The following is a 12,556-nucleotide window of genomic DNA, read 5'->3' as shown; positions in this document are numbered from 1 at the left end:
TCATGAGGTGGAGCATACACTGTGCGTACTGTGATTTTCAATGATACATGAATGAAAACAGCTGCTGCCTGCAAGCTGGTGATGAGAGGTGAGGCTGACCTGTGTTACTAACAAATACCATGACTCCACCTGTAGTCCTGTCACTGTGACAATCATCTTTCTTTTGGAGAGAGTACGTTGTAACACGAGGGTATCAGGAGTTTCCATGTGTGTCTTCTGAAGACACGTGCACAGTGGTTTTTACTGCACTAATAGTTTGAGCTTCTCCTTATGAGTTCTGAAAGCATTCATGTCCTTCCAGAATCCATTCACATTCCACTGAATTATGGGGAGCCATTGATTATTGAGTGTTTACGTTTTCCCCCTTTCCCACAACCTGCACTGTTGTGCAGCAGCAATAGGGGTAAAAAGTCATTGAAGTATTAGATTCTTCCATGAGGATGTCAATGGTGTCAACATTAACTCCATTAGAAAGTGACAGTTCTGGACAATCCAATGGGTTCAGTACTCTTTCCGGTGAACTTTTCTCTTTAGTTGTGGGTGGTGTAGTTTGTATGGACATGGATGCTGACTGTTTAGCTTTTTGGTACTGAATATTTTTGTTTACAAGATTAGTTTACTTCAGAGCACTGTAAGGTTTATGGTAAGCCTTCCCTTTGCAGGTACAGCTGCATGGACATATATTTGTGTCACTCTAATGAGTGAATTGACACTTTGCTTTTGGTAACATGTTTTTGAAGGGCTGTTGCAGAGAAGATGAAAATGCTTGAGGTTACAGCACCTTGAAAGTTCCCTTCAGTTTATTCATAATCACTAATATCTCTGTTCTACATGGGATGATCACCTGAGTAATTTCAACACTTGTGTGAAGATCTACACAAATCATTTGCTTCATGTGCCTTTGATCCAGTGATCATTGCTTTTGATGTTTATTTACTTCCAGGCTGAGCACTTACTTTTCTGAGGCTGTGACCACCTTCATACAACAACTCACCCCCCCCCCCTTTCACACTACAACTCACCCACCCACCCACCCACCCCCCCTTCACTTGTTTATCGTCGGGCATTTGCTGCTCTATGTGCACAAATGAAGGAAGCCACATTTATTTACACTGATGGCTCAAAAACATAGTTTGGTGTAGGGAGTGCCTATATTGTTGGCGACACCCCAAATCGATTTCGGCTTCCCGACCAGTGTTCGGTTTATACTGTGGAGCTTTACGCTGTTCTCCAGGCTGTCCAATACATCCGTCGCCATCAGCGGATACAGTATGTTATCTGTTCAGATTCTCTCAGCTCTCTCCTCAGTCTCCAAGCTCTCTACCCTGTCCACACCGTGGTTCACCGGATTCAGGACTGCCTACACTTGGGGGGCATCTCTGTGGCGTTCCTCTGGATCCCAGGACACATTGGTATCTGTGTCGATATAGCGGCCAAGGCTGCAGTCTCTCTCTTCAGCCAGCTATTCGCATGATTCCCTTCGCCGATCTACAGAGTGTTTTATGTCGTTGTGTTGCTCTTTTATGGCACGTACATTGATCGACACTTCCCAATAATAAATTGCAGGACGTGAAAGCTGTTCCTTGTGCCTGGACCTCTTCCTCCTGAACGCATCGTCGGGAGGAGGTAATTTTAACTAGACTCCAGATAGGGCACTGTCTTTTTAGCCATAGACATCTTTTAAGTGGTGATCCTCCCCCCACTCTGTCCCCACTGCTCTCAGCTGTGGACGGTAAGACACCTTTTACTTGAGTTCCCCTATTTTATTCCGTTACGCGCCAGTCTACAGCTGTCGCCTGATATATCTTCCATTTTCGCAGATGACACGCGCTCTGCCAATCGCGTTCTCGAGTTTATTAGTGCCAGTGAGATGACGTCAGTCATTTGAAGCTCTTTTGGGGACAACCAACCCCCTTCTATAGTGGTTTTTTAAGCTTTCCTTCTGTTTTTAGTTTCGTTCCCATTGCTGCTGGGTTCCAGTTTCGTTTTTTACCGTTTCCTAAGTCACAGGCCGGGTGCTAATGACCGTAGCAGTTTTGCGCCCTAAAACCATAACAAAAAAAAGCCTTCCCCTTTTTTCTCCTTCTTGGAAATTTAAGTGTGCACCAGCTCCTGTGGCAAAGTACCAATTCGTATGGTAAAGACTTATTGATTGACTAGTTTCTTACCAATCTTGATCTGTCCCTTCTCAGTAACAGTACTGCTGCCCACTTCTGTGCTGCCCATGGCACTATTTTGGCTATCTACCTTAAGATCCATTCACCCCAGCTACCATGTCGGGCTCTTCTAAGAGCCAGCTGACAATTTTATACCTCTGCTGTTAACTCCACTTCCTTTCAGCTTGAATTGGTAAGGTTGGTGGAGACCTCTCGGCCACAACCACCCAAGCCACTGGAACTGTTGTGCTGTTTTCTACAGGCACACTTCACTGCCCTGCAGGCGGGTTGCACTTCTAAGGGGAAACAAGAGTTTGAAGAAGAAATGCAGAAGCAGATGGGAAGGAAGAATGTGATAGTAATGGGGGATTTAAATGCACACGTTGAAAGAGAAAGACAAGGCTGCCAAAGTGTGCTTGGACCAGAGGGTTGGGGCTGCAGAAATGAGGAAGGTGAAAGACTATTGGAGTTCTGTCAAAGCAATGGCTTGATGGTTGGGAACTTTGGTTCAGGAAAAGGGAGAGCCACAAATTGACTGGTACAGTCAAGACTTAAAGAGAAAGTCAATAGTTGACTACTTCCTTTATGATAGTGAGATGTATTGGAACATCATTGACATTAAGGTATTACCATCAGAGGCCTTGGATAGCGACCACTGTTTGCTGTTAATGAACCTGAGATGGACTAAGGATAATAAAGGGACAGAAAACCAGGAAAGATGTATAAGGTTATGGAAGTTGGATTACAGGAAGAAAGCAGGCTAGAGTACCTACAAGTAGTAAGGGAATGCATCCCAAAGGATGAACCAAAAACGGTAGAAGAGGAATGGGGTAGATTCAAGGGAACATTAGTAAGTGCGGCAGAAGCAGTATGTGGGAGGACAAGCAACAGAAAGAGATGGAAAGAAACACCCTGGTGGAATGATAAAACAAAGGATATAGTACAAAAGAATAATACAGCCTTTAGTGTACGGTTCCAGAAGAGAGCAGTAGGGACAAGGGAAGAGTATCAGGCAAGAAAGAAAGAAGCAAAAAGAGTGGTGCCAGAGGAAAGAAGAAAGTGGATGGAACAGTGGACCAGAATGATGGAGGAAGATTGTGGAGGTTCAAAAAAGGTGTTATATGGAATGATTAAATGTAAGAGGAAGAACGGTATGACAGATTACGCTCGAATGGTGAACAAAAGTGGACAAGATGTAGAGAATAAGGAGGAACTCAAGAATATGTGGAAGGAGCATTTTGAAGAACTCCTGAACCTGAATGGGGACCTGGATGAGGAGGAAAAAGTTGAGGAGTAAAAAGAGGAGGCACAGCAAATAGAAAAAGACCTTACATTGGGAGAAGTGGAAGAGGCATTGGGCAAGATGAAGGGAGGGAAGTCACCAGGTCTGGATGAGCTAAGTGTAGAGATGGGGAGAGCAGTAGGAGAGGTTCGGATGGCTGTATCAAGTAATGACAATTGTGTGGAGACAGAAGATGATCCCAGAAGACTGGAAGAAGGGAATAATTGTCCCAGTCTTTAAGAAGGGAAATAGAAAAGAGTGCAATAATTATCGGGGGTAACATTGATGAGTCATTGTGCAAAGATTTTTGAGAATTTTGGAAGCACGAATTTGGACAAAATTAGAAGGAAGAATGAGAGAAGAGCAACATTGCTTCAGAACAGGAAGGTCTACGGTGAATCTAATTTTTGCTGTAAGACAACTGCAGGAACAGCACTATGAATGTGGAATAGATCTACTAATTGCTTTCCTGGAAATTGAAAAAGCATGTGATAATGTACGTAGAAGCAAAGTGTGGAAAGCCCTGGAGAACAGAGGAGCAGCAAGACATTATTTGGAGGATAAGGAAAATGTACCATGGAAGTATGAGCTATGTGAAAGTGGGAGGAGAGAGATCAGCTTGGATTGAACAGAAGAATGGCTTGAGGCAGGGATGTGCACTTTCACCATTACTCTTCATTGTAGTGATGGATGAAGTGAGTACAGTAGCACAAGTAATTGGTGAAAGGAAGATGAAAGCTATGGTATTTGGAGATGAGCTGCTGATTTGGGGGAATAAGAAGGAAGTAGCACAAGAGCAGTTGGATGTATGGGAACAAACAGTGCAAGAATATGGGATGAAATTTAGTATAAGTAAGAGTGACATGATCATAACAACAAAAGAGGAGGAGAGAGTAACAACTGCAATAACAGTTGGTGAGGAACGATTGAGGGGAGTGGAGAGTTTAAAGTACCTAGGAAGCCTGATACAGGAAGGTGGAAAAAATGACAGAGAAATAACCGAGTGGGGGAGAAAAGCAGAAGCATTTCGGAAGAGTGTCAGAAGCCTGATATGGAGCAAGTGCGTACCCCAAATCAGTAAAAAGGTTATATACCAGTCATATGTCCCAATCCTGACATATGCATCAGAAACTTGGGTTATGAAAGGAAGAGAGGAAAGCAAAGTACAAGCTAGTGAGATGAAATTCCTGGGAAACATTATTGGAGTGACAAAGATAGACAGGTTAAGAAATGAGAGGATCAGAGAGTTAATGAAGGTGGAACCATTATAGGAGGAGACAGAGAAATAAAGGCTGAGAATGGAGGAGAAGAGGATACCCAGAAGGATACACAAGATGAAACTGGAAGAAGAGAGACCAAGAGGAAGACCAAGAGACAGATGGCTGAAAGGAGTAGAGGAATGCATCCAGAAGAAAGGAGAAGACTGGACCAAGGTGAAGATGGAGAGATGGTGGCAAGACAGAAGACAATGGAGAGGCCTATGTTCCATACATACCCTGCCAGAGGCTGGAAACTCGATGATGATGATGATGATGATGATGATGATGATGATAATGATAACTTCACTACCAGCCAGTGCCATGATGGACCAAAGACATTGCAACAGCTGTTCAGAATTTTCAAAGATCCCTGCAATATCTCAACTGACATCCTTCACAGACCACCCTCTCATAACTTGTAAGTGGCTTTGCTCCAAGGCTGGCTAATGAAATGCAATAAGAAGGAAAGCTGAGTGCTTAGTCTCCCCATTGAAAACATACACATCTTAATCGCAGGTGTCTGCCAGGTTCTGTAGTGTTCTGAGCTGCCAAGAATCAACTGTCCCTTCATGGTGGTATTTGTACTGATGCATTGATCTTTGCTGAACATCTTGCGGCCCACTTTGTGACAACATTGGCACCTCTTCCTATCTGATTATCTTTCCGCAAGTTGAAGACATCTTCCCATTCTTCACACCTTCCCCAGCAAATCCAAATTATATAATGAACATTTCACTGATTGGGAAATGCTTCAGGCTCTTGACTGATCACACAGTACTGCCTAAGGCTCAGATTTGATTCAGTATCTGACAATTACTCAAAGATTTCGTCTACTAAGGGTCTTCAACTGTATGTGGCTAGAGGGTATTCACACTCCTTAGACCAATCTAAAACCCCACATCCATTCACAGTTACTGACCAGTTAGCTGCAACTTTGTGCTCTGCAACCTGCTTTAAAAGATGGTAGCCTGACTATTGTGCTAGGTTCTCAAATTATGACATCTTCCCCCCCCCCCCCCCCCCCCCCCCCCCCCCATTACTGTTGTTTCTGGGAGGGATGATCCAAATTGACTATCTGGTTAGGTCTGAATAAGCGATTCAACAGGCTTTTTCTAAAGGCAACACTTCGTTGCAGTATTTTTGACCTACATAAGGCATACAACACTGCTTGGTGCCACTACATTATACTTACTCTATGACTGGGGCTCTCAAGGTAACCTAACAGTTTTACAAGTTTTTGCCCCATTGGTTGCTTCCCATTAGAATTGGTACATTAATCATATCCCCATGGGTCCAAGAGGACAACACACTGTGGGACTCTTGTGTTGCATGTTACTCTCATCCTCATCAGCATCAATCAGCGAATGGCCTCAGTCAGATCACTGCTCATCCCCACACTGTGTGTCAAGGCTTTTCGCTTTTTGTATAGACCCCAGTCTATAGTCTGGACTGAATACCATACACAGGGCCTCTGCTTGTACCCCTTCCCCTTGCTTCCAGTTCTCCTCTGCGAAAACATGTCTATGCATTTCTGTTGCTGTACCACAATCCATTTTGACCAGATCCCTATCTGGGTACCCAGCACTTTGACATTGTTGCACAGGCCAGATTTTTGGGCCTTCTCTTTGATAGAAAGCTGACAATACTGACACATTTTTGTAGACTAAAGACCGTCTCAGTGTGAAAGCTAAACGTTCTGTTTCATTGCCCACACCTTTTGGGATGTCGATCCTGCTTCTCTCCCCCATATTTACTGAGCTCTGGTCTCATCCTGATTGGACTGTCGTTGCAAAGATTGTGGCTTACAGCTGCGTACAGCTTTGACAGTGTTGGGCCCAGTCCATCATTGTTGAGTAAGATTGGTCACTGTTGCCTTCTGGGCAAGTTCCATAGACAGTCCCCTTGTTGGAGTGAAGATCTTTTCTATTTGGTTGCAACAGTATCAACTGTTGCTTACTTATGCAATTGCCTTCAGACAGTTTCCTAATCATTCAACTTACCAAGTTCTTTTTGCATGCAGTTGCACAGTCTCCTGATGCCTGCTATCAGGTGGGATTGCCAGTTTATCCAGTTGGAATGTGCCTCAAGGTCCTCTGCTAGAACCTCAGTGTAACCTCATTAGAATACCATACCACCCCTGCCCCCCATCCCACCCCCTCCCCCCACCTGCCCTTTGTTAGTACCAATCTATTTCAAGGACTGAAAGTTTCAGTTGCATCTTTGACCTTTTGTTGTCTGTTCCTCACCATTCTTCAGGAGCATCAAGTTGCTACCATCATTTACACTGACTGCATTGGATAGCACAAGATACTTTTACATCTTCTGCTGGTCAGGAACAACTTCTGTTGCCAGTAATATGCCCCTATTTTCCGCATTTTAATATGTAGTGACTCTAAGCAGCTCCAAGAAGTTAAGTGTCACTCTTTTCACCCTGTGATATCTGCTATTTATGGCCTTTCCTGCTGCCTCATGAAGAGCCTCCAGAATGCATAACAGTGTTGCAGTGTGGCATGTTTAAGATGGATGTTGTTTGTATGCTGATGAGAGGAAGATTAAAGCTCTGATCAGACATGTTCCCTGTCTTCAGTGACAATTGTATGAGTGTAGCATAAGTTTTAAAATTTTGTGAAGACTCAGAATTTCTCGCTAAGATGTTAGGGAGCAGATTAATGTATGAATGGCTGACTACTCATTTTTTGTGTTTAATGCTAACAAGCTATATTTATTTCTAGGAAAGGTTTAGCGTCTTTTATCCAGATAACCTTAATCTCACAAAGCATTATTTTAAGACTGTCTAAAGTTTATGTAACTATGTGGTCATGTGCTTGAACACTAGTCAGTCATGCATATATTTGTTTTAATAAACTTTTACTTTAAGTTACAGCTTTAATTAACAAAATTTAATTTTTCAAGCATTTCTTTCCTATATAAAAAAGTAGTAAGAGTATGAGAGATCCATCATTTACTTTGGTAATGTCTTTAAAGTTTTGCAACCCCCTTATACAACAAAAATTACTCTTTTTGGTGTCACTCTCATGAATTTTTATTATATCCATCCTGTGCCTTTTCAGTGCCTTTCTTATTCTGTCTTTCAAATGAACAATCTGATGGTGCAAAACTATTAGTTCCATAGGCACTAACTTTTGCATTTGAGTCTATAATACCTTTTCATTTTCCGAAATTTGAGATGTTTGTGCCAAGTTACAGTCAACAGGCCAAGAAAGATCAAACAGCTAAGGTATTATAGCAATCTGGTAAAAGTTAAAAATATATATCCTCTTTAAAGAATGATTTGTGTTAAGTAGTCTTGTACACTGTGTAGTATGTCCTCCTCTCCCTTTTTGTCCTTTTTTCCCCACATAACGCTGGGTGAATCAAGATAATCTTCCTCAGTGTATTTAATAATTTGAGATAAGATTGCCAGATGCTGAAGTAATTAGGGACTTGCTTAAAATGAAAAGTTGTTACTTTTTAAAATTACATTCATTGTGGTTGTATATAAGATAATTTGATAGTGTGCATGAGTTGTTTCTGTTTGTCTGACATTAGAATTATAGTGCATTAAAATTAATATTTTGTCTGATGTTTTTCAGTTGATGATGGTGCCATTTTAGACATTGTGTTGGACAACTTCAATTATCCTCCGCCTCAAGGTTTTGAAAAAATTATGTTGGAGCAGTCCTTACTTTAGAGCACTTCTGGTGCCAGTGGTGGTCTTCAGAAGTGGCCATGAAGCACTGATACCTTTATTCATCATTTTTACACAGCAAATAAGACTTCATTGAGTTTAGAGAACTTTAATAAAGTGGAGAACACGATTCAAGCTTAAGTTTGTTTTTTACAGATACGAGAATCTCTTGAAATGCTCACTGCATTATCAAATAATATCAACAGTTTAAAGACTGGGAACTAGCTAAAGCTGTTAGAATGTGTGCCTGTGGGGGGTGGGGTGGGGGGGTGGGGGGGGAGGAGGAGATATACTTAACATAATACATCTTCCTTGAAGTTGAATAGAATCAGCTTAAACAAGCATTGTGATTCAAGATATAAGAGGAAAATTTATGCTAATAGAAACGTAAGGTTTCAGATAACTAAGTCTATGAACTTCTAAATATATTACATCATTTCATGGATATGAAACAAATAGGCTGATCATTGTAAGTAATGAGTTAAAAGAACTGAAACAAAAGAGCAAGAGAAAATAACAGGATGGTCAAAAAACCAAAATAATTTGTGAATAGAAAGTAGAGGAAAAAAGCCAGTGAAGCAGTTTTCAAACAAAATAGTGTTCTGTAGGTAAGTGCAGGGAGTCACCGTGATGAAGACCATATGTTACTGTACATTGTAACCTTAAGAGTGCAATGAACAAATATGGCATACCCATAACTAAGGAATGAAGACTGAGCCTACTATTTCTGGATGTGATGAGCAGTCAGTATTAACTAGAGAAACAGTTTTACAGGAAAGACACAATTTATTTTCCCCCTAAAATCCTGCAGCCTTTTGAGTGTTATTCTTTTAGTTTCATTTTTCACCTTTCCCTCCAGTCTCTCCCTCACTCATGCCATTCCAAACAGGTTCCTCAGCTAACAATTCGCATTGCTGTGTACTATAAAACAGTGTTAGTGTTTAATTCAGTTCTCACAGTGTTCATTATCTACATTGATATTATACAATTCTCTCTCTAACATAACATCTTTTCTTATCATCCCTGTTGTGAAATATTGTTCTTTCACTTTTATGGTTACAAATTTCCAAAGTAATTTATGTATCTATTTTTTAATTACCTTAATTTTACTTTCATTTAATTTTTTTCCATCTATGAACATGTTGGTGAATATCACTTCTTTTCATAATGTGTTGTTTTGGCTGGTTGTAAATGTGTGTATTTCTTCCAGATCTACTGCAGTGACCAACCCTTCTCCTATGTTTCACTCATTTCCTCTTTACGCAAAGATAGACCTCTTCAAGGTTTACTCTCTTTTTAACATTTTTCTGTGTGTATACATTCTATTAACATTGTTTGTTTTCAACACAGCATTTCTAAACCAAATCTTTCATCCTCTCTTACCATATGAGTTATTCCATTATAGTATTTTTTTTACATATTATTCCGTGTGTATTCTTAGGTTTGCACACTATGGCAGAACTTCATTCCAGTAGACTAGCTGTCTGTTATCTACAGATTAGTAACCAGGCAAAAGTGAATCTCTGCTTCTTTGTAAATGTATTATTTAAACAATAACTTAATTTGTATTTGTCAATGTGTAGCCATTGACTAGCTTTATCAGTCCAATTATTTATGGTCTATTAATTTCATTTTTATTTAAAAACAATGTACATTGTTTGTAACTTAGTTATGACAATTTATATAATCAGCTGTGTTATCTTTGTGTTTGTTATTTTTATTACCTTACAGCAATATTGATCCTTATTTTTATACAAATAATGTATTTAAAATCAAAATGACAAAGTCAATCTACTTCTTGATGTGTACTGTACAAATTAGGAGACAGTATTAGTTAATAATTATTATTTTCTGCTGAAATAGTACTTTTACTTAATTTTCAGTTGATTTTTCGTTTTATTTTGATTTATCTAACAGTTGGTACCTCTCCCTTATTTCCTTGTGTGGAGCAGTAGAAAGAAAACTGAAATACTTTTTGTACAACAATAAACTACCTCGTGTATGAAAGACGGAAAAGTTTCAAAATTCTCAAAAAAATTGTCGCCTTAAGCACAAAGCGCGCACACTGCCATAGCGGCACAACATAGGACCACACTTACAAACGTGTAAACACAGCACCAGCGGTTCGTGGCACAGTAGGTCTGTTTAGTGCTAACACAATATGACTACGACTGACTGACTATTAAGCACATACAGTGCTGGTGTGGCAGAAGATAACCAGATGGCCCATTAAACTAGCCAATAGGTACTTACATGAATACAAAACTATGCAAAGCAAATAATTAAAATGTGTACATGTAAAACATAAGAAGTCATGCAAATGGCATAAAGCCAAATATGGGTTAAGGTGCCCATATACGAGCAAAATAAAAAGTTAGAGATGGTAGCATGATACATAGCAAGTAAAGTATGTCATAAAGGCCCAGTTATGCACAATATATTGGATAAAATGTACAGCGCACACATTCAATAACCAACAAATACAATCATCAAGCACCAGAATCAGGAGTTTCAGGAAGAAGGTTCTATCCATAGCTGCTGAAAATAAAGAAATATACATTGATCATCCAGAACATTATAACCACCAATCTACTATTGATATAAACCCACCAGGCAATAGCAGAATCAGATGGTGAGGAGTGACTAAGTCACATGTGCAAGATGCATGCAGTATTAGTGATGTCTGTGTGTAGAATGGGGAAGGCACATGACCTATTTGAGTTTGACAGAGATCAGATTGTGATGGCTTGTAGGCTTGGCACAAGCATTTTGGGAACTCCACAATTTGTCGGGTGTTTGAGAAGTGCTACGGCAAGTGTCTATCATGTGGCAAAAGCAAGGCAAAACCACATCTAGGCGTCCTGAGACTGGGCGGTCACTCCTTGTTACAGATGTCAGACATCAGAGGCTGGGCAGACTGGTAAAACAGGACAGGTGGTGAACTGTGGCTGAAGTACCATCAGACTTTAATGGTGGGCAGAGTACAACTGTGTCTGAACACACAGTAACTGACCACCCCTAACGATGGGCCGGTGCAGCCGACAACCTATGCATGTGCCAGTGTAACACCACATCAGCAACTAAGACTCAAATGGGCACTTGACCATTGGCACTGGAGATTGGTGCAGTGGCAGTGTGTTGCATCTTCCGATGAATCCTGATATCTTCTACATTATGCTGATGAGAGGGCATGAATTCGTTGTCTTTCAGGGGAACAGCTCCTTGAGACTTGAACTGCAGGACGAAGACAAGCTGGCAGTGGCTCAATTATGCTCTGGCGAACATTGATGTGGGCATCCTTGTGTCCAGCAGAGCTTGTGCTAGGCAGCATGATGGCGAAAGGGTCTCGTACACTGGTTGCAGACCACATACACCCCTTCATGAGAATCATGTTTCCTGGGGTGGTTCATGGACCCTAGTGGCAAGCTCCAATTGATGTGCTGCCGCCCCCCCTCCCCCCCCCCCCCCCCCACCAACTCGCCAGACATGAACCCAATTGAACACATCTGGGATATGATTGAACGTGCCATTAGAACTCACCACCCTCCCCGGAATTTACGGGAACTAGGTTAGTTGTGTGTGCAAATATGGTGCCATCTCCCTCCAATGACCAGCAAGGCCACTGCTGCTGTTATCCATGCCAAAGGTGGATGTACCACCGGCTGTTAGGTAGGTGGTCATAATGTTCTGGCTGATCAGTGTAAAAAAGAAAATATCACATATGATAAAATAAATCCTTTAAAAGAACCAGAACTATCCTCCCCCAACTTCTATCACACCAAAAGGGCAATATTAAAATATCCTCTTATGAGATGACCTAAAACAGAAACCAGAAATCACCATTGCACCAACAGGGTAAAAAATTGGTAACAGGGAATCATTATAAACTCGATGTTTACTAATCAGTTGATCATTGAGCGAATTGTCCTTATCAACATCAGCACACTTACTTTCATTTTTTTTAATTTTATTTATTAGAAAGAAAGGGTGCTGATGTGCGTAATCCATTCTGTGGAGCATTTGCTACTCACAGGCCACCAACCAAAGGGACTTGATAAAGTTACTATCTTCCATAAACATAAGAAAGGTTATAGCTTTGATTTTCTTCGTGAACTGGAAATTTTTAAGTATTTGTCTGTTCTCAATAAACAACTAAAATTGCAAAATTTGT

The 12,556-nt window shown here is 40.8% G+C and overlaps 1 protein-coding gene across 1 annotated transcript in view; it reads left to right on the top strand.

The window, feature by feature from the left end:
* LOC126161937 (SPRY domain-containing protein 7-like) overlaps positions 1-8,654 on the top strand; it is a 90,413-nt gene extending 81,759 nt beyond the window's left edge. The window contains exon 5 of the mRNA XM_049918110.1: positions 8,291-8,654. Coding sequence (XP_049774067.1) covers positions 8,291-8,388 — 98 coding nt within the window. The 3' untranslated portion in view covers positions 8,389-8,654. The remainder of the gene's footprint in view (positions 1-8,290) is intronic.
* The last annotated feature ends 3,902 nt before the right edge of the window (positions 8,655-12,556 follow it).

The sequence above is a fragment of the Schistocerca cancellata genome, chromosome 2 (genome assembly GCF_023864275.1).
Source record: "Schistocerca cancellata isolate TAMUIC-IGC-003103 chromosome 2, iqSchCanc2.1, whole genome shotgun sequence".
Lineage (NCBI taxonomy): Eukaryota > Metazoa > Arthropoda > Insecta > Orthoptera > Acrididae > Schistocerca > Schistocerca cancellata.
Note: the sequence above shows the minus strand (reverse complement) of the source record. Positions and strands in the feature narration are given on the sequence as shown.